This window comes from Lycorma delicatula, chromosome 1 (genome assembly GCF_047948215.1).
Source record: "Lycorma delicatula isolate Av1 chromosome 1, ASM4794821v1, whole genome shotgun sequence".
In the NCBI taxonomy this organism is placed as follows: Eukaryota; Metazoa; Arthropoda; class Insecta; order Hemiptera; family Fulgoridae; genus Lycorma; species Lycorma delicatula.
Window position 1 is genome coordinate 255,704,704 of NC_134455.1, and position 24,188 is coordinate 255,728,891.

General features: G+C 34.8%; 1 protein-coding gene across 1 annotated transcript in view; it reads left to right on the plus strand.

Annotated features, from left to right (window-relative positions):
* Positions 1 to 24,188, plus strand: part of kl-3 (dynein heavy chain 8, axonemal kl-3) — a 744,292-nt gene that overhangs the window by 13,389 nt on the left and 706,715 nt on the right. Inside the window, exons 4-5 of the mRNA XM_075354364.1 lie at positions 4,376 to 4,533; positions 7,988 to 8,186. Of these exons, the coding sequence (XP_075210479.1) occupies positions 4,376 to 4,533; positions 7,988 to 8,186 (357 nt within the window). The remainder of the gene's footprint in view (positions 1 to 4,375; positions 4,534 to 7,987; positions 8,187 to 24,188) is intronic.

A 24,188-nucleotide genomic window follows, 5' to 3' on the forward strand; every position in this document is an offset into this window, starting at 1 on the left:
TCCTAATTTTCTTAGTGGAGTCCATGCATGACGAATTGAGGTCTGAAAGTTCAGGCTTCCACCGTTTCTGACCATTTCTGTTGTCTTGCAGCATCGAGGCTATGGAGAAGCTCGTCTGCCACCTCTTGATCGCCCGTCTCAAGGAAGCTTCGATAGAGAACTTCGCTGTTTTGGGACCACCCTGGAATATAATCTCTGCGAAACCCTCTAGGGATGCACTTCTTAGCGGTACTTAATACTGCTCCAATAAATCTGCTATAGGTTTTGCTGATCGGTGGTATCCAGCCTAGGCATTTATTCAGATTTCTAGAAAAATTTTCCCAATTAGCCGTTTTGAAGTTCCATTTAGGGCGGGGTACAGAGGTCACGAATGAAATTTGGCTACCTGCCTCTACAATAACTGGACGGTGCTGGCTGTGGAGAAAGTTGCAGGGAACTTTTCGGGTGACTGGCAGCGGCCGACCTATGCTGTCAGTTGAGGTGAAACATAGATCTGGGTTATACTCCCGCCTCCAAGCCGCTGATTTAAAAGTAAATCGGTCTTCAGCATCAAAGACAAGACTAAGATTTTTATCCTCAGCCCATCTCACCAGAGCCTCACCGTTCGTATCGCAATCCTTATACTTCCACTACTCGTGGTGGCTATTAAAATCACCCAAGTATACCGCAGGATGAGGTTGTATTTGGATTACTAAGATTGGCCACGAGACAGCTGGTGGTTTATAGATATTGGACACTGTTATACTTGCGATTTTACCTACAACATTATGAATCTCATTGCCCGTGAAGGTGGGGATGAGAGTGGCGTTTTCTATATCGCGTCTAACATAAGTAGCGACGCTGTATGCATAAATGGACAAAATGTGCGTACGTATTTATATTTGTTGGCGTGTAAATCGCCTTATCTCCAAAATATTTCATCGACCGATTTTCATTACACCTGGCTATAATATTTCTATAGTAGGGAAATTAATGCTATTAAATTTTCAATTCAAAAAAGGTCAGGGGGTCGGGAGAAACAGTGAAAAAACAAAACGTCTCCAGATTTTGCATAATTAAAGGGGCTTTCTGAGTATTTTGTAATTAGTGTGATCTGTTTGACTGCTGAACTAAGGAAGTACTTTAATGTATTGTTTTATAATAGAAAGGACTCTACAGAAAATAACAGTAAGAACTTGCAAGTAATTGTTGCTTTACACCAGGTCTGGCAAACAAGCGGCTCGCCACGTTAAATTGTGCGTCCTGCCGGGCGATTTTATATTTCTATTGAAAATTTTGTTTCTCGTTGTATGTATACAAAAAATATTAAACGAAAATTTGCATGTGGCATTGTTATAATGCGCAAGTGCGACTGCGAACTCCAGTTGTTATGTATTTGATATTCACGAACGCCAAATGTTACTGAAAGGATTCGGTTTCGTTAGACAACCATCGGTAACATTCATCAGTAATTTGTATGCTCTGTTATGCAATAAAGAACCGTCCACGTATTTTTGCTCTTAGTAATGTAGGAGAGTGAATGATAACGTCGAGCGGCGGGCAGCAGGTTGTTTGTGAGGAACCGATGAGCTGTTGTTTTGCGAGCTGAACGAGAGAGATGTACGATAGGAACGCGAACGGAGAGTACAATTCATTTTGACTGTAATCTTAATTCTAATAATAAATAAATATATATATATATATATATATATATATATATATATATTTTACACTGGTCCTGTGAATAACTCTGTGAAAAAATACTGGTTCATGTGAATAAAAGTGACTTCTGAAGACATCAGATTTTTTTCCCAAAGAAATTATGAAATTTATTCCAGGGAGTATATTGTAAAAATTAATGCAAATGAAATTAAAAACTAGTAAGTATTTAATGTAAAATATAATTTAATATCTAAATTAATCTAAATTGGCATCAGTTAATGAAGCACTTGATGAAGAACTATTTGTAAATTTCATCTTCGAAAAAATGTTTCACAAACATATGTTAATCCAAAAGCATTTACAACTCGTTTTTCAAAATATCTTAAAAGTTTTTAAGTTTAAAAGTATTTTAAAGTTAATGTAAAAAGTGATCACTTGACACTTGAAAATTTATAATAACTTTTATCAATTATATTAAATTACATTAAATAAAAGTTATTACAAATTTTCAAGTGTCGAGTGATCACTTTTTACATTAAGTTTAAAAACTTATAAGATATTTTTCAAAACGAGTTGTAAATGCTTTTGGATTAACATATGTTTGTGAAACATTTTTTCGAAGATGAAATTTACAAAGAGTTCATCACGCGCTTCATTAACTGATGCCAATTTAGAATACCAGCTAAGATGTGCAACGTCGAACATAAATATGGATTTACAAAAATTAAGTGAAAGAAAGAACAAACAAATATTACATTAATTAAGATTCGAGAGTTAACTATATTGAATCGTAGTATAACAATAAAGTTTTATTCATTTTGTATTTGGCTTGGCCAGGCCTGCTTTACACTATATGGCCTTGTCTCCTTTGTAGTTGTGGTACATATGAAGTAACTACTACAAACAAAGCGCAGAATTACTTTTCCAAGACAAAATTTGCCATATAAAAATTTATACATGCCGGATTTAACTTCAAAAAAACTACCTTTTAAATGCCATTTTTAGGGCTGAATATTATTACATTTCGGTGGGCTTGGCTGCTGAGGTACAGCAGTATATAATGGTCAGTGAAGAAGGCAATGTGAAACCACCTTACTGGAACACTGGTTATTCTTGAGACAGGGTAGGGGTAGGACTGTTTATGGGATTGACTTTATTTTAGGTGTTGATTTATGTTAGGTGACCTTTTTTTTTAGAGGTGGAGGAACCTCGTTTACGGGCGCCTAAGCAATGTCAGGCTCGCTAACAAGTTCCGCGCAGGATGTTAATAAATTTATACCTGCGCATTACCGACTAAACCTCCACCCCCTGGCAACCATCCCCCTGCAACAACTAGTACAGCATTACTACATGGGAGGGGGTTAACGCCCACACACACACACACACACACACACACACACACACACACACACACACACACACACTTAAAGGAAATATCAAACCCATATCATCACTCGCATCACAAAACATAGTACATCACAAAAGGATATCAAACACAATTCCAACCAGTCACAAACACTCCCACAGGCACATGAGACCTCCACAAGCACACACACCACACGCTCACACACACACACGTACAGATCCTGTCAACGCACAGACATAGACATCGCAAGAACTTAAGTGGAGAGAAATATCAAGCACGAGAGCACTTTCCAAAGAGGCGTCCATCAACCACACACGAACTCGCCGCGCACACACACCTACACACGCCTAACACAACATGCACTCAACTCACATACCCATAACAGCCATCAGTCGTTGCTTCATTGATGAGGGCAACACGCTCAGGCACCGGGAACGGAGTGTACACGGCCTCAACGTGCCAAGGAGACCCCCGCACGTTTGCAGGAGTTCCCCAGGCACTCAGCCGCAGACCTGCCCAGCCTGGCACCCCCGAATTCTCTGCCGGAATTCCTCCCACAGATGGAGCTTGTGTGTCACCTTCCTAGCATATCGATCCACCGCACTCCACTCTTCCTCTCCGCCCATTAATATTCGCTGAGTGTCTTCCGGTTGGAACACATTTCCATAGCCCACGGTATCTAATAATTCCTTTTTCTCTTCCCTGAAACGTGAACATTCTGAAATAGACGTGCAGGGGGCTTTCCTCCTGTCCACACTCCGGACAGAGGTCGGTGTGGTCTAGACCGAATCAGAATAGGTATACCCTAAATCCGCCATGATCCGCCAGAAACTGAGTGAGATAGTATCCCAGCGAGCCATGCGATCTTCTGTACCAATCCATGACGACTCCGATGAGCCGGTGCATCCACCGTCCCTTCGTGGACCGGTCCCATCGCTTCTGCCAATCGTCTATTAGGTCTTCTTCTTCTATGTTATTGGCTAGCCGTTTTTTACCCATATGTGGCAAAGTCGTCCCCGTTCCGTCAATCTCCTCCGCAACGATATCATAAAGTAGATTGGAAGGTGACCCGCTAACCTCTGCAGCTTCTTTAGAGACTGTCCGGTATGCCGACATTAACCTGAGGCAGCACCTCCTGTACTATGCCTCCAGTCTGCCGTGGTATCTGGCATACCTAACTGCACCTACCCACAGCTCCACACCATACAGCAGGGTGGAATACGCCACCCTGGCATGTCAGGTGACCTAAAGCAATTATAATTATTGTTCCTAACAAACAATCTAATCTGTTACAGTCTTAGTATACCTTACCGTAATGTTACAATGTTTGAAATGATAATCGTTTAAACTTTTTTTATCATTGTTTAGAATCAGGAAGATCTCATCTCATGCCAAAGTCACAATCAGTGAAGAGAGTGACTGTAGTTGATGTAAAAAATGCACCTCATATACCACTGAATGGAATTTGTGTAATTGTTTATAGAACACGTAATAATTTTAATGCTGAAGTGAAACAAGTTTATGAGGTAAAATATTTTATTGTGATAAAACTTATAAATTATGTTTAGATTTTAAGCATAATTTTTATAAACAGTTTTTGGAGCAAAATTTGTTTTCTTAGTCTATTTCAATAACATTTAGCGTAGGTAAAAATGGTTACCTATTATTATAGCTGTGTACCTACAATTATATTAAGACCATACAATTAATTATTATGCTTAATATTATCTTTAAAAAAACATTTTAGTTAAAAGCTCAAGTTTAAAGTCGGTTAAAAGCTGGAGTATACTACTAAATGTTCAACTTTTTTTAAACTACCATAAATTTTCCATCAATTTTGATGTTAAATTTTAAACAAATTTCCAGTATTTCATATGAACTAATACCTTTTTCATTGTCAATTTACCTGACACTGCTTAATTTATCTTTTATCATAATTTTGATTGATCTTTGATCTTCACTCCAATATTTTTTTTTTTCTAGTTGTGATGCAATTGTGATTTATTTTCTTGCTTCCTTTTCTTTTCAATCTTACTTTAATATAGTACAGTATTATTGTAAATAGTCCCTGTAAATACAGTCCCTGTAATAATTCAAACTTACTCTTTTCCATCCTCTGATGTCATTACTCAAGTAAATTATGATCATCTCTTTTAAGTAATAATATAAAAAACTTTAACATCAATCAATATCTGTATAACTTTATTTCTGAAGATATGCTAGGCTGTTTCATTTGCTCCTTTTATTTTTCTACGTTTTATCTTTCTTATAAAGTAACTTCTTATTCCTTTTTTAATTGTGCAGTACATTTTCAAAGCTTTCAAAGTGGCTTTTATCACTTTTATTGTACTCTGAAGTCTCCAAACAGCAATCTTAGGTTCCATCTAAACTTACACTTGAAATTACTTTTACATCTGTTATCCTTTCTTTTCATAAACTACTAATTAGAATGTCATGTAACACTTGTAAATGCTCCATTCTAGTTAATCTTCTTGTCATATGATACCTTATTACAGTACAACATATGCAAACTTATCAGCATAACAAGTTTACTTAAGAAGACAAAGGAAATTACTTCACTTTTCACTTACTCTAGTAAACCTGGAATACTAAGCTTGTTCTTTGATATCCCATCTACAGTCATTATACTTCTGGTCATATCAGAAATACAACCATATACTTGTATATGGTTGTATACAACCATATACAAGTATCTCCATATACTCTTCTATTCTTCTCCACTTGAAAATTAGTCCCATTAGAATATTCTTAACACCCAATTTATCACCCATATTTTTGTGCATTCTAATACTACTCCAATACAACATCTGTTGCCTCTTGTTTCTTCTTAGGCCTTTCATTTTAACTTGCTTTTTAAGGAGTTATGATTGCTTTTTAATAATTTGTCAAGCATATCCAGTATCCAGTTTCTTTTTCTGCATCACTCAATTAACTTATAAGTTTTCCCCTCTTATTGTGCGATGGAGACATTATTAATATGATTTATTTTTTTAACTGTACAACTACTATACTGCACTTTTGATCATACAGACATTTGTTCTTCTATGTTAAATAAAAGATACATAAAAGGTAAATAAAATAAAAGTTATATATAAGTTATTGTCTTAAGTACACTATATTCTAATATTGTATACAATTCATGGCATCACCTGCAATTACTTTTATATTGATATATATTCACCTACAAATTCATTTGTTCGACCTCAATTCAAGTCATTTTATCAGATTTGTCGCTGTTCCATTCAGTTTCCGATATGATTGCATGCAGTTCTATGTTCAGGCTTTTACTTGTGCTGGTTATGAATTAACATTGTTTTAGTTTGTTATATTGTTGGAAAATGATGAACAGTTGCTTACATTTCTGTACAATCGTGGGGTTCTTCTTGAATCCAAACAGTGTCAGATTGTGGAAATCAATGTATTTAGGAGAAAAATAACATTTTTCATTATAACAAAAAGCTGAAAATAGTAGGTATATATAAAAGAAAAATTACAAAACAATGAAAGAAGAGAATAACACAGTTTAAAGGTACACAATATATCAAAAATAATTTAACAAAACTAAAAATTTATCGATTAGTGACTTTTTGGATAATTTTGAAGTCTCCATGTCAGGATTTATTGTGCAACAAAATTGGAATATCACCATGAATGTGTTTAGACTATGTTCTTATGTAAGAGAAATTTGTACTTTTTCAGTTCAGTAGTCGTTCCCAGGTAAAATTTGGAGGAGTAGGTAAAATTAAGATTGAGGCAAAAATTGCCCATCAGAAATATAACTGGGGGAGAATTTTTGATGGCAAATGGATATTCAGTGGAACTGAAATGGACAATAGCTAGTGTTTTTCAGTCAGTACCAACCGGTAGCAGTGAAACATTATTAGCCATTATAAAGAAACGCTACTTGAAGAGTACTAATATAATTTCTGAGTTTCTAGAAATCTTACAATTGTTTGTAGTTTGAGCGATATCAATACCTCACTATAAACAATTGTACTCGCGGGCGCACGAACACAGGAAAACTTTCTGTAGAATGGGAATTTTTTTTCTTTTTACAAAAAGGAAGGTGATGAATATTCAATCACATTGTTACTGAAAATGAAACCCATATTTCCTATTTGAACTTCGATACAAAGCAGTGGTCTATAAGATGGCAGAATTCATCATCTCCCATACCGAAGAAGTTGAAACCAGAACATTTAGCAAAGAAGCGAGCGTATGACTACTGTTTGTTGGGACCGAAAAGGGGTTTTGCTTGACGAATTTATTGTACTCCAAGTACCTATATGTTTACTCCAAGTACCTATATGTTTACTTCTTATAGACAACGAATGAACTAAGAGACTGCTAAAATTTCACATATTATTTTACAATTAAATATGGCTAATTTCTAAGTATTGAAACACAGTGTTTTACTTTTACATGGAATATGAATTGAATCAAAATAATTAAGTCCACTTTAAAATAAATTATAAAAATAAGATATAACCCAATAATATTTTGATAATAAGATGATTTTGAAGATTTCTTGAAGTGATTTTTAATGGAGATACAATTCAACTTAAAGATTTATCACTCGCTTCTCTCTGAATTATCTTGTACGATATTAAATATGTATAAAATTAGTTTGAAGTTACTAAAAAATAATTCATCAGCAATTAATTCTTGAAACTGTACTTTTTTGTTACGTTTTTGCAAGTTTAGAAGAATGTATCATCAGAGTTCTTAGGTCTTAAATGCACAGTGAATTTTCACCTCAGGTGTCTCAGAACCACAGTTGTTTCAGTAGAATGAGCATACTGCCATTTGACAAATGATCAAAAGAATAATTGTACTTCATGATTTGTCTTAATACAACTAATAAAATATTGATAATTTAGCTTCTTTGATTCGCAAAGTATTATTTTTGGTAAGTGGAAGATATTCTTCACAGTGATAATATATTTTTTTTTTTTGTAGGAATATTGTTATGCTTCAATACATGTTGATAATGACTACCCTAATGTTGTTTGTGCCTTGTACAATTTTATTACAAGTGTTTGCTATCCTGTGCTTCAAGCTAATACCAACTGGGGAGCTTTGAATAAACAACTTGGTGGTAAAGAAATTATTAACAGCTTCATATATGATATCAGAAATTTTGTTCATTACATGAAAAGTGAGTAGTGGTTTGTGAATAATAGTAAATAATTATTTGCTTTGTATCTGCAATATGATTATTTTATTTTTTACAGGGTCTATTAGATTAAACAGTAAATACAGTACATTTAAAAAATAATTATACATTAACTTGCTAACAAAAACTCTCATAACCTCTTCATGAGAAATGCTCTTGGTGAAATCATTAGTAGCAGTTCAAGTTCCTGCAGGTTGTGAATGTTTCCTCAATAACTTGTCTGCCAGAAACTGTTACTGAATCTGCCATTCACAGTTCTGAATTCACTTTCCACAACCGCTTTCACTTTAGATGAGACTGAGGTTCTTACAAACTTCATTCAGTACTGATGCTTTATCACTTTGCTCATGGTCCTTTACTGATCACGTTTCCCTAAATTTCTCAATTATAGCTCTTACACTATGTTGATTAGAAACTGGTGTATCTGAAAATCTATCAGTAAACTGGCTTTCACTATTTGTGAGTATTCACCATGCTCACAGAACATTTATTCAACGAGACATATTCACTGTTCTGGGACAGAGACAATTGCAATTGTTCAAAGGTAACAAACACATGATGAACAACAAACAATCAAATACCTTCTCATCTTAAGGTCTGTCTCATAGAAGCAAACTGCACACAACACAGGATTACCAACTTTGCAGAAAACATTACTCAACTCACAGCGCATGGGATACAGTCCCTCAACATATAATCAGTTTTTATAGGTGTATAATTAACTTTTCGAACCCACTGTATACACAGTGTACAAAACATCAATAAACTATAAAATAAATACTGTAAAGTGTAAAAATTAAATTTATATTATAATAATTTGATGAATGTTATATGCAAAGATTGGTATTTGTATTTTTAACAGTTCCTCAATAAAGTAAATGTGGTTTGATTGAATTTTTTACCTTTGTTGTACAGAGATGAATATGCTTACCTCATGAAAATCAAAATTAAGTAAATTGGTGCTTATTTTAATATTTTTTTATGATTTAAGTGGTTTAAGTTGTTTTATCACTTTTTTAGATCATAAATAACAATGCAGTAAAATCAACAAGAAAAACACATTATCTAAAAAAGCTATTTCTGAAAATGAATGTTAGGTTAAAGCAGCTAAAAAACCAAATTATTGTTTTCAGGAAGAACCATTTAAACATTTTGTCATGAAATTGATAAAAAACATATGTGGACTAGTTCATCATCCCATTAAATAATGAATAAATGAATATTTTCAACAAACCACAAATACATTGAAAACCTGTATTGGTATAATTAAAATTTCTTACACTCTGCTGGATGAAATAAATGTTTGAATTATGTAATATAATATCTGTACCAATCATTTTCCTACATTTCTAAAAGATTGAGAAAAGAATTTTTTTCTTTTCACATCAAGGAGCTGATAGTGCAGTGATCATCCCCTTTGGGTAAAAGTATACCACCTCCTATATAACTTCTCATAACTTTATAAAATGAAACATTATTAGACCTATGATAAATAAGTAACTTTTTTTAATACATTTATCATAACATGACTATGATACCAAGAGAAGATGAAAGTGATCAGATTTAGATATGTTTTTCTGACACTGGTTTAAACTGAAATGATATAATATAAAGTGATGGGAAACACTTAGCAGCTGTTCTTCTTTTTATATTAACATAAGGTCATCCTCCCTCCACTAGCATCATTACACTTTGTATCTCATTTTTAACTTTCCACTAGCATCATTATACTTTGTATCTCATTTTTAACTTTATTATGTTTTAATATTTAATACTAGGCTCGTAAGGTCGATTTGGGGAGTGACGAAATTCTTTAGGTTAATATTAAAATACTTTTAAAATTATGTAGTATAATATTACCTAATATCTACAAAATTAGGTATGATTCATAAATGAAATTAAGGAAAAGACTTTGATAATTCCCTGATATGTTTTACTGGTAGTTGAGGTTTGCAAAACTAAGTGGATTGCACAAGAGGCAATACTGTAGTAACTTGGAAATGGCAACCTCCATGGTTGTTTGCATCCTACCTCACATGATTGTTGAAGGCAGGTCTGGAATACATTCATAGTTTTAGATCATATCATCTAGGTTCTTCTTAAAGTAAGTTTTACATCAGAATTTGATATAATTTTTATCACAACTAAGTCTTTTTACTTCATTGTACAAAGTAAAGGAAACATTGTGATTGTAAAAAAATTTGGTTTTCAGATTTCAATGGAAATATCCATTTTGATCATCCCTGAATCCATTTTGACTAGTTACGTCTGTACGTATGTATGTACTTATCTAGCATAACTCAAAAAACGATTAGCAGTAAAATGCTGAAATTTTGGATTTAGGACTGTTGTAAACATTTAGTTGTGCACCTCCCCTTTTGATTGCAATCGACTTGACTAAAAATGTCCAAAATCCCAAAACATTTGGATTTTGGACTTTTTCTTAACTGTAGTAACAAGCCCTCTTCGAGAGCTTTTTAAATATATCATAAAAGGTACTTATTTTCATTGCTATAATAAGGTACTTATTTTTCATTGCTATAATAAGGTACTTATTTTTCTTTTTTTCTCGGCGAGTCTGATAAATGCAATTTACGCACGCCCCTAAAATGGGATAGTGTCGGACTCGCACATGTTCCTCTAGATGTTACTAATGAGCGTGTGTATACCTGCACCCTACTGATTAAAACTCCTCTTTCACCGATCCTCCTCCCAAGAGCACTGGCGCCCGCCGTTAGGCACTGCGTATTCGTCTCGGAGTGTCGTGGAAGCAGTCTCTGCTCTCTCTGTTACGCCCCCTCCAAGGGGCTTCCCATCGGGATCTCCCCCAGCTTCATTGAGACACACCAACTCCCTCTTCTGGACTGCCGACGCACCCCTCAGCTGGAGAGCTAAGGCATTTCTTGTTAGTACAGGATAAATGTAATGATAAATATGTGGATATCAACATCACAATCAAAATATGTACTGCACATGTGTACTGTTTACGCGTATAACTGAAATCGTGTAAAAAATTACGTGTAAATTGATGGTACTCTGTATTTTTAATTAAATGATTAAATATTTTAATTCTGTAATTTTTGGTTTTGTAGGTTTATAGTACAATAGCTTTGTTAAATAACTAATAAATGAGGAAAATTTTGTGACAAAACTTGTAGAGAATCTAATTCTAAGAAAATTAATGTAAATACACCCAATAAAAACTTTTAAAAATCTGTTTTTTATTGAAGCAAAACAGAAGAAAAATAAACAGAAAATCGTATTACTCTTTCTGTACCTAATAAACATTATTCTTAATATAGCAAAACAAAAGCATTTATAAATGCAAAAAAATGATAAACGGTAACAAAATAATAAATCTCAGTTACAGTAATTGTTCGAAATTCCCACCTTTACAATGTACACAGCACTCTACCCGGCGTAAAATATTTCTGGTGGCTTTTGGTTTTATCTCAGGATCTTTTCGTATAAATTCAATAGAACTTCATATTTTAATGAGTAACTCTTTTTTAGTATTAACTATTTGTTGTATTTTAGTATTATCGTTTTTATATAGCCCCAAATGAAATAATCTAGCGGCATTAAGTCAACTGATCATGTTGTCCAATTGATTGGTCCACCACGTCTAATTTAGTTTAAAAAATTAGCATTCAAGTGATTTTTAGCTACTAAAGAAAAACGTGTTGTTGCACCATCGTGCTGGTAAATTATTTGTAATGAATTTACCTTGTTAGCGTTTCTAGAAGCCAGCGACACAAGTTTATCTGCTGGGGGTAATCTGTTGGCCGCAAATTTTGAACCTTATGCAGGCGGAAAGGATAAAGATTTTCTTTCCGTAGGTGTGAGCAACACTTATTTTTTGACTAATCAGTCAACATGACATGAAATTTGCCTTATACTAAAGCCTGTGCTACGCTGAATATGCTGAATCACACGATGTTCATCATTTAACACGATGATTTACTTGGCGTTCAACAGAAAACAAACACGTTGAAATGACCCTTCCATTAATAAATGCTGAAACACCAAGGAATGTTTTAAAATAATATTTAAAAAGAATGTTTATTAGGAACAGAAAGAATAATACAATTTTTCGTCCGTTTTTTCTGGAAAAGTTTTTTATTTACATTTTATTAGCTGTATGAAGTAAACCTTCTACAAGTTATGTTATTAAATATTCCGCATTTATAGTCACTTAACAAAGCTATTGTACTACAAACCTAAAAAAACTTCTTTTTCGACACCGAATTTTGTGTTTTACGTCTGGTACCTTAAAAATTATTGGAGTTACAGTTCTATGACCTGTTTTATCTTCATTCCATACTCAAATTACATAAGAAATCACCAACTTTACACCTTAATTTGGGTCCCTTAAATTACAGTAGGGCTTCTTTTTATTAGAAGAGCTGAAATCCGGGCAAAATCGTTCGCTAGCTGTAACTCGAAAACAAAGCATTTCCAGACCTATTTTCAAGAACTGTTTTAATTATTTTCACCAGTAGAACATGTCCGGAAAGTTTCTTCGTTTCTTCATGGGACACTGTATATTTGCAGGTGTACCACGAAGTTCTTCCGGGACTTTCATAAACTATTCTACTCGTGAACATAATGGAAAAAGTACAAACAAACATATGCCCTAAAATGCTACTTTGCGAGTTACGGCTACCCCGGTATTCAGCTACCCCGGTAAAGTGAGGTCCTACTAACATTTTTAGGATGTTAATTAAGGGTCAGATAAGTGATTTCTGGCCTAAAGTATCGAACAAAATTGGTCCCAGATCTATATCTGCAGTAGGTTTTGAGAAATCTGGAGTGAAAACCAATAAATTGGGTAAGAAATCTTGTTTTTTATGTTTGACGTACAATAACTTTGTTAAATGGGTAAAAAAATAACATAAAACGTTTAAGGAAAACTTGCAGATTTAATTTTAAACAAAATGGTGTAAGTTAAATAAAACTTAGAAAAACTCAATTTTATTTAGAAACAGTACTCTAGACTAATGTGCATTATACGTTCCAGTTTATAATAAATATTCAAAAAGGAGTCCTCCATTTTCAATACATATCTTGGCACGCATCTGTACTGCTTCTATTGTTCTTTTTAGTTCTTAAGGGCTGTGGAGTCTTAAGTTCTATAATGCGGACAATTAATTCCTTACGAGATTGCATTTTTGTTTCATATTTTCATCCATCCCCAGATGCAAAAATCTGGTGTTAGATCAGGCAATCTTGGTGGCCAGAAACGTGGACCTCTACGACCGATCCGTTTCTCAGGAAAATAAAAGATTTAAGTGAGTGGAAACCACACAAGAGAAGTCGGGAGGTACGCCATCGTGCTGGAACCTATACGTTGCGTCTCAGTGCTAGAGGAACATCTTCAAGCAGCTGCAGCAATTCTTCTTGAAGAATGTGCAAGTAAACCTCAGCATTTAAGCGGCCAGGTAACATGAACGGCCCAAACAGCTGATTGTGAAGAAAGCCGTACAATACATTGACGCTAAATCTTTGCTGAAAATTGACTTCTGCCGTTTCATGAGTATTTACTTCTGCCTATGTACGCTCATTGTGTAAGTTGTTAGACACAAACTCGAGTGAAATTTGCCTCATTGGTAAACAAAACAGTTGTAGAGATGTCGATCTGTATTTTACCAGTTGCAGAACTCTAAGCGAAGAGGATTGTCTCCTAGGTGTAGATGTTTAACTGACTCTTAATGAAAACGATAAAACTTGTTTTGTTTAAATGTGCTCAAAACCATCGAATACAACTCCTATCTGCTTAGAAGGACGTCATGTTATGACGCCTGGACTGCACTAAACTGCATCGATAATAATTAAATCAATAACAGCGTCGTGTTGGACAGATCGTTCATAAGCTGGTATGAATACTAGGCAGTGAACCCTTTTCCCAAATATTGAAAATGTTTTGGGATCTGGAATCCCTACGATTCGGAAAACGTTATTATGCAGCAGTAGTAGCATCACAATTACACACCCAAAATGAATACCGTATTAGCGAACATCTCTCTTATAATTATATACGGAATTTCTTCAATGGCAAACTGATAACATTCAAACTAAAATTCACAGAAAACCATCGCTAACGACATTTCCCAATACCCGATATACTTAATGTATCTTACAGAATGATTTAAACACCAGTACAGTAGTGCGAATTATTAGTCACCTGTTATCTTTATTGCCAACTTTGAAATAATAATTTTTCAAATAATTTATTTATTTTTGTCATTAAGAAAAATATTATCTAAATATTTTTATTTTCCAGTTGTGTAATTTCCAGTTTTTTAAATTTTTTTAACAGCAATTTTTAACATTAAAATTTGTTTTTACGAATTTTACACATCACCAAAAAAGAATCTGGTTTTTGGTTTACATTTGAACACAATAATTTTTCTCCACAGCCCATGTGTACAACTACTGGACATAACTCAGTTTTCCCCCAGCCCATGCTACTACAATTTTTGGACACAATGTAATGACTTGAACTCTTCATCTTTTTTATATTTTGCAGATAGACTGCAATTGTAATGCAGATAACATGTTGTACTGGGCTACAGTGATAAGGAAATCCCATTGGGTTAGATTGGCAATATTGTAACATATTGGAAATTCGCTTCCTAAACCAGCTGTTTGTAGGATGGGTAAAGTGTAAAGGAAATTACAATTTTCTTTGTGTTTAGTGTATATATACTCTTTACGTATACATTTATACTCCCGCTATGAATCATGAGACCTTGCCGATGGGAAGGGGGCTTGAGTGCTCAGTGATACAGAGTAGCCGGTCTTTTAGTAGTTGCTAAGGGCGAAGGTCAGAAGGACTTTAACGGCCACAACAACATCACTGAATCTTCTGAGTACTGCGCAGCTGAAAGCAATGCAAAACTACAGCCGCTTTTTTTCCTAGAAAATGTAACTCTCTGCATTTTCATGTAACAAAGATGGAGGCACCTTCCTTTGTAAAATATTCCAGAGGTAAACTAGACCCCCGTTAGGATCTCCGGGTGGGGACTACTAAGGAAGGGGTCACCAGGAAATTAAAAAATAACATTCTACTAGTCGGAGCGTGGAATCTTAGAAATCTAAAAAAGGTTGGTAGGTTAGAAAATTTAAAGAGGGAAATGGATAGATTAAATGTAGATGCAGTTAGAATTAGCGAGTTTCAGTGGGAAGAGGAAAACTACTTTTGGTCAGGTGATTTTAGAATAACACAGCTTCAAATAAGGGGCACGCAGGAGTAGGTTTCGTAATGAACAAGAAAATAGGGAAGAGAGTAGATTATTTCAAAATGCATAGCGACAAAATCATTGTAATAAGGACAAAATCTAAACTTAAGCTGACAACGATTGTTAACATCTGTATGACTACAAATGCCTATAATGTTGATGAGGTAGAGTATGTGTATACGAAGAAATTGACGAAGCAAATAACACATAAAAGGGGATGAAAATTTAATAATAGAGATTGCATTGGAAAAGACAAGGAAGTAAATATTGTGGGTGAATACGGGCTGGGCAAAAGGAATGAAAGAAGGGACCGACTTTTGCACGAGTTTTGCACGAAGTATAATTTAGTAATTGCCAACACCCAGTTTAAAAATCATAATAGAAGAACATACACATGGAAAAAGCCAGGTGATACTGCAAGGTATTGGATAGATTATATCATGGTTAAGCAAAGATTTAGAAATCAACTCGTTGACCGCAAAGCTTGCCCTGGAGCAGACATTGATATCGACCATAATTTGGTGATAATGAAATGTAGATTGGGGTTTAAAAACCTAAAGAGATGTCAGATGAATCGGTGGAATTTAGAGAAGCTTGAGGAAGAGGTGGTAAAGAAGATTTTTGAGGAGGACATCGCAAGAAGTCTGAGTAAAAAATATAAGGTAGAAAATGTAGATGAAGAACAGGAGAATGTTGAAAAGGAAATTCTTAATTCAGCAGAAGCGAACTTAGGCGGAACAAAGAGAACTGGTAGACCTTGGAAATCAGAGGATATATTGCAGCTGATGGATGAACGTAGAAAATATAAGAATGCTAATGATGAAGAAAGTAAAAGGAAGTATCGGCAATCAAGAAATACTATAAACAGGAAGTGAAAACTAGCGAAAGAAAGTGGATTAAAGGAAAGTGCTGAGAAGTGGAAAGAGAAATGATCATTGGTAAAATAAACGAAGCATGCAGGAAAGTTAAGGAAACATTTGTGGTACATAAATTAAATCTAATAATGTGTTAAACAAAGATGGTACACAGATTTATAATACAAAAGGAAAGATCAATAGGTGGATGGAATATATTGAAGAGTTATACGGAGGAAATGAATTAGAAAATGGTGTTACAGAGGAAGAAGAGGAAGAAGGGAGAAACAATACTAGGATATAAATTTAAGAGAGTATTAAAAGGTTTGAATAGTAGAAAGGCTCCTGAAAAAGACTGAATACCTGCAGAATTACTGCGCAGTGCAGGTGGGGAAGCGATAGATATATACAATCTCTTGTGTAATATTTTCGAAAAAGGGGAAGCAGACTTCAAAAAGAGTGTTACAGTCATGATAGCAAAGAAAACAGGAGCAGATAAATGTGATGAATACAGAACAATTAGCTTAACTAGTCATGCATCAAAAATCTTAAAAAATTGAGAGGAGAATGGAAGAAGTGTTAGGAGAAGACCAATTTGGTTTCAGGAAAAGTATAGGGACAAGGGAAGTTATTTTAGGCCTCAGATTAATAGTAGAAGGAAGATTAAAGAAAAACAAACCAACATACTTGGCATTTATAGACCTAGAAAAGGCATTCGATAACGTAGACTGGAATAAAATGTTAAGCATTTAAAAAAAATCAGAGTTCAAATACTGAGATAGAAGAATTGCTAACATTTACAGGAACCAAACAGCAACAGTATTAACTGAAGAACATAAGGAAGAAGCTGTAGTAAAAAAGAGAATCGTATAAGAATGTTCCCTCCCTGTCGCCGTTACTTTTTAATCTTTGTATAGAACTAGCAGTTAATGATGTTAAAGGAGAATTTATATCCGGAGTAATAGTACAAGGTGAAGAAATAAGGTGCTACTATGTGCTGATGATATAGTAATTCTAGCTGAGAGTAAAAAAATTTAGAAGATACAATGAACGGTATGGATGAAGTCCTACGCAAGAACTACCGCATGAAAATAAACAAGAACAAAACGAAAGTAATGAAATGTAGAAATAATGTAGATGAATCATTGAATATAAAAATAGGAAGAGAAAGGATTATGGAGGAGGAAGAATTTTGTTATTTGGAAAGTAGAATTACTAAAGATGGATGAAGCAGGAGCGATATAAAATGCCTAATAGCACAGGCGAAATGAGCCTTCAGTCAGAAATATAATTTGTTCAAATCAAAAATGAATTTCAACGTCAGGAAAAGATTTTTGAAAGTATATGTTTGGAGCATAGCTTTATATGGAAGTGAAACTTTGACGATCGGAGTACCTGAGAAGAAAAGATTAGAAGCTTTTGAAATGTCGTGCTATAGGTGAATGTTAAAAATCAGATGGGTGGATAAAGTGACAAATGAAGTTGCGGAAAATTCATGAAGAAAGTATTTGGAAAAATATAGTAAAAGAAGGAACAGACTTATGGGCCACATATTAAGGCGTCCTGGAATAGTCGCGTTGATGTTAAGAGGGACAGGTAGATGAGAAAAATTTTTTAGGCTGGCAACGTTTGAAATATTTAAAACAAATTTTTAGGGATGTAGGGGGTATACCGAAATGAAACAACTGGCACTAGATTGGCAATCTTGGTGAACTGCATCCAACCAATCAAATGACTGAAGATAAAAAAATAAAAAATAAATACATATATACTCTGTCTTTACAGTCTCTTATAAAATAATTCAGATGAAAAATAACTTTTAATTTTTTAAAAATAATCAGCGTAGTGTATTTTATTGATCGTAATAATATAATGCATTCTATGTCAGTCGAAGATATTATACATTGTTTAGAGTCGTGATGAATCTATTGACAATACCGACGAGAATGCAAATTGGGATGATTATGAAACAGATTCCTTAGATTCTAGTGAATTTATTAACATCTTGCCAAAAAGTGTAATAGTATTAATCCTACTCTAGTGTCAGTGATCGAAAGTGAAACTGAGGATAGGCCATCAACATTTACTCAATCTGTTACTGAAACATTGCACAGTAGTGATATTTTTATCATTCCTGGAAATTCCAACGAACAGCTAAACCAAACCATCAATCAGTTTATCAACGGAACATTATATGTCTTTTCTTCTCTTCTACCTTCTTCTTTTTCCTGTTTAGCCTCCGGTAACTACCTTTTAGATAATTCTTCAGAGGATGAATGAGGATGATATGTATGAGTGTAAATTAAGTCTTGTACATTCTCAGTTCGACCATTCCTGAGATGTGTGGTTAATTGAAACCCAACCACCAAAGAACACCGGTATCCACGATCTAGTATTCAAATCCATGTAAAAATATCTGGCTTTACTAGGACTTGAACGCTGTAACTTTCGACTTCCAAATCAGCTGATTTGGGAAGACGCGTTAACCACTAGACCAACCCCCGGTGGGTTCTTCTCTTCTACCTAATGTTACTGGATTTCACCCAACATTTCTATCAAAACCTACAGGAGATGAACCGTTGAATATTTTGTCCTTATTTGTGTCTAATGAATTACTAAATAAAACTGTAAAAGAGACAAACGATTATGCTCTTCAGAAAATAATCCAAAGTATCTTGAATGATACTGTATATGAACACTACATTGTAGCTAAATGGTGTATGATATAGATATGAAAGAATAAAAATATTTTTTGATTTGCTCATGTGGATGAAAATTAATAAACAATCAACAAAAAAATAATGGTCTACAAATATGTTGTATGCAAATGAAATTGTGAAATTATGTGGCATGTCTAGGAATCGATTCGAGTCCTTACTGAGCATGGTACATTTTTCTAATGAAGAATGTCCAGCGCATTACCGTTTATTTAAACTTCAGGGGTTCATTGACACAGTGAACTAAATATTCAGCGATTCATATACACCCAGCAACTAATTACCTATGAATTGACGGATGGAACTGTTACACCCTTCCGGGATAAGATTTTGTCAGTATATCAAAGGAAAGAGACACAAATATAGTTTGAAACTTTTTAAGTTGTGTGGTAAAGGTGGCCTCACCTGTCGTACTTTTCTTTATGCTAGAAAATGGAAAACTATGCCAACTGGTCGGCCTGTTACGCAAGAAGTTGTAATAAATTTGTTGTCTCATTTCTTCAATGTGGACGTGAATTATACACAGACAACTTTTATACTTCTCTTGAGTTGGCACATAAGCTGATTAAAGAGAGACGCACCTTACCGGAACAGCTAGAAAATCAAGAAAATATCTATCTGTACCGGTAGTCAACGCAAAACTTCAAGGAAGTAAGGTCAAGGCTTTACAAAGCAACTCAAACGTTATAGTTTGAAAAATGGAAGGATCCGCAGGGATATACTTTTTCTGACAACCAGACATGTTTCAGATATGGTAAATGTGGAAGAATAATTCGGAAATCACAGAGTACTAGAATATAACCATCCCAACCCCCGTAGGGGAAGACACACACCTCGGATGATTCCGGTCGCCACACCACCCCTCTCGGTTCCTAACTCTGATGGGCTTTAACGGAGATCGTCTTTTGACCCTCTAACTGATTACATCCCATAGTCATCAGCCAGACCACAGTTGGGATGCCACCAATGAAAATGCCTCTGTAGACATTTACATCTGAGGATTTTAACTCAGCCTTGGCCTTCGCTGTAGGCTTCTTTCGGACATCTTCTCTCTTCTAACCTACATCGTTACCCTCTGAACTAGCTAACCGAGCTCACGGAAGAACGACTCCCGTGCCTACTCCTATACTTTAACAAGCTACGAGTGACTGTAAATGTCTCATAAACGAGATATACGAGTTTATATCAGTAATAATGCACACTACAAAAATGTTGATCGCAACAGCGGAATTTTCACCTTGGTGATCTTAACATGATCATTTCTAAGCCTTTAACTAAACTGTAACTACGGACTGTTGTCTGGTCTACCGCGGATTGCAGGACAGACCTCTTTCTTCCGCTCAGCTCCATCGCAGAGTCCCGTGTGACATTTACTTCATCACATAATAAATTACCCTCGTCAAGATGGCGCTACACTTCTCGGCTACACGGACTACCACCTCATTGGTAGTGCAATCAGCATTCCGCCGACAGCAATTCTGCTACTACTTCAAAAACATACTTCAAACTAAATGAAGATCGATGCCAATACGCCTACCTCCGGCCAATCAACAGAGCAGGCGGAGCCCTAGCCACCCGGGGTACTACTCTACCTCTATACCCCGTCAGCTGATCTGCGCAGTACGAGGAAACTGAGGAAGCCAGCCATTATGGTCCATTCTCTGAGAGCCTTCAAATAGACCCTTAGATCCAGAAATAAGTACTCTCTCAAGCTCCCTAACAATTTTGGTACGTTCAGCCTCGTACCGGTGACAAACATAAAGGACATATGGTTCACAGTATCATCGACCCTACAGTCCGGGCAGAGACCCTTTTTTCTTTTTCCCGTTTAGCCTCCGGTAACTACCGTTTAGATAATTCTTCAGAGGATAAATGAGGATGATATGTATGAGTGTAAATGAAGTGTAGTCTTGTACATTCTCAGTTCGACCATTCCTGAGATGTGTGGTTAATTGAAACCCAACCACCAAAGAACACCGGTATCCACGATCTAGTATTCAAATCCGTGTAAAAATAACTGGCTTTACCAGGACTTGAACGCTGGAACTCTCGACTTCCAAATCAGTTGATTTGGGAAGACGCGTTCACCACTAGACCAACCCGGTGGTTTCCGGGCAGAAGCCCGAATCAACCAAACCAAACCTAGCCAAACTTTCCCCAAAGGAACCTGTTCCGAGAGAAATTGTGTTATATACCGATTGAGGGAAACTCACCTAATCGCTCGCAAACCTCTAACATCTGGGAATATACCAAGCGTGTATCAACCGGTAGAAGATTCATTCCATCTAACTTGCCAAGATTCAAAACCTTTGTATTCAATCTCTCGCATACGCGCAGGAATAAGAAGGTCTTCTTCTTAGAAATACAACGCTTGTTACGTTCCTTAGCTAGGTTATCAATTGGTTTTGTGCCGGCCTCACAGAGACTGCCTCTCGCGAGAGAGTTCCCTAGCTCCCGACAACAGCTAACAGAAGACGCTGGGCTCGCAATAAAATATCTCCCTGTAACACTGAAATTGCATACGATGAGCCCAGACGGGCGCAGCGTACAATATTATGGCCTCAGAGACACCTTTGTAAAGAATTCGCATGGTACGAAAATTCAACTCCAATTGGGATGGATGAATCTATGAACACCAAAGAAAGCATCTTTAGCCTTCCTTGCGACAAATTGAAGGTGTGCTCCTTGAAGTTTCTCATCAAGGATTACAACCAAATACTTCTGAACGGTGACACACCTTATAGGAAAGCCGCCCTTCACTTTGGAATATAACCAGTAAAAAACGTTCATTAATGTCTTTTGTATCATAAATGCAAGCATCGCTTATAAACGTGTAACTGGGAAAAAGTTGATATAGGTTGTTATATAAGTCTTGTAGCTCTTGGAAATGAATAAAAAAAACTGTTGGGCAGGGTAAACATAGATTAACAATTGTTAAACAAAGAGTACGCTGTTCCATATGTTATCACTTTATGCAACATACGGGCGGAACAATGTCGTAAAAAATAGTAAATGTGTTACTACAAACTGTTGTGGATATCCTGATAAGAAATATGTGTAATGTTTTTTTCATTATAAAATTACAATAGTTACGTAGAAGTGATTTTCTCTATTGTGCTCAGCTATATTTACATGTTATTGCAGTCAAAATTCATGTTAATAATTGGTCCACATATCGTACACATGGGTCCAGAAGATCAAATATTTGTTTACAATATCCCCGGCACAAGTGTACCAGATTTGGACACAAAAAAACATGTAAAAACATACAAATATTTACAAAATCATCAAATACAATTATAAAGCAACATATAAACGTAAAAAAACTAAATAATATATATCTGGGCTGGGGGGTAACTTTCTGTTTAAAAGGACCGATAGGGAAGTAAATGTTAGGGTGAGAGGTTTGGTAGCCAAAGTGATCTGGTAACCAATAATAATTTTTCAAATTTTTTTTTTTGTCATTAAGAAAAATATTATCTACGTAAAATTTTATTATTTTTATTTTCAAATTGTGTAATTTTCAGTTTTAAAAATTTTTAACAGAAATATTTAGCAGTAACTTTTGTTTTTACGAATTTCTCAGATCACCAAAAAATAATTTGGTTTTGTTTAAATTAAATAAGTATTTTTCTGACAAATATACTGTTTCTAAATAAAATTCTAATTTTTCTAACTTTTCTTTGTTTTATTCAACTTATCTTATAATATTTTGTTCAGAATTAAATTCTCTACTAGTTTTCTCTAACAGTTTTATTGATTTATTGCTTTATTGCTCATATAACAAACTTATTGTACGTAAAACATAAAACAAGATATTTTTACCTAAATACGCTTTTTTTTGTATTTTTCCCGACATAGTCAGCAAACAATACAATACATATACATAGATTCTTACTATATAATTCATTTATACATAATAAAGAGTATATAATTAAAAACTAAACAAATATTATAATTTAAAAACCTTTAACAATGCTAACTCTTGGCAATTTTTGAAGAGAATTATTTATTAATTATACGAATAAAAATAATTAAATATACTGTATTTATTCGAGTACTCCCCGCACTTTTTTTCTTGGAATTGGATAGAAAAATAAGGGTGCGGGGCTTACTTGAAACATAGCCTTTAGCCGGGATAATTTATGTAAACGTTTTCTTTAGTACCTAAATTCAATCACATAAATATAATTACATTAGGCTTTCGTTTATCAATACCGGATGCCTAATTATATTAACATTACATCCTGATTATACAGAATACATCCTTAATTATTAACATCCTGTTCATATTATAGATAGGAACGAAGTGACGGTATTTTTATAAAACTGATTCATTCTGTATAGGCTGCATCCGGTTCTAATGACACTACAGTTACAGTATCAGTTACCCATCGTCGTCTTGTCTATTCGTCATAGTCATTGTACTGTTTGTATATGTGGACGGTTGTATGCATTTTATCTGTTTAGTTTGTCTTGCAAAGTTTAATACGGTGATTTATTTTAATTACGGCATTAAAATGAGTACAAAAGGACAGCGTTACGATCTTTTACAGTAAATGAAAAACTTCGCGTTATAGAAGAGGCTGAAAAAATTGGAAATCGGGCGGCCGGAAAAAAATTTGACGTAGATGAAAGCTGCATTGAGACTGGCGTAAGAAGAAACAACTTCTGGTGAAAGGCACTGGTAAAGGCACAAAAAGGGCTTTTTGTGGCTTAAAACCAAAGTACACAGACATAGAAAAAAAATTGTACGACTTTGTTATGGAAAAAAGGAAATGCGGTTATGCTGTCACGACAGAAATGCGTTAATCATATGCTCGTGAAATCGCTAAATCATTGAATGAAGTTGATTTTAAAGCAAGCCGTGGATGAATAACACGATTTTTTGCACCAAATGATTTGTCAAAAAATACTAGTAATGGATAGTTATTGGGGGCATATGACTGATAAAGTGAAAAACATTTTAAAAATGGGTAGGACAGACCAAGTAATAATTCCAGGCGGATTGACATCTCTATTGCAACCGCTAGATGTCAGTAAATGGATGGCTAATGAAAATTTCTTTCTCACGCCTACAGGAAGAATCAAACGTCCAGATTATAACCTTATTTGTGTTTGGATAAAATATCCTTGGGAAGGTATTAACACGGAATTAGTAAGGAAAAGTTT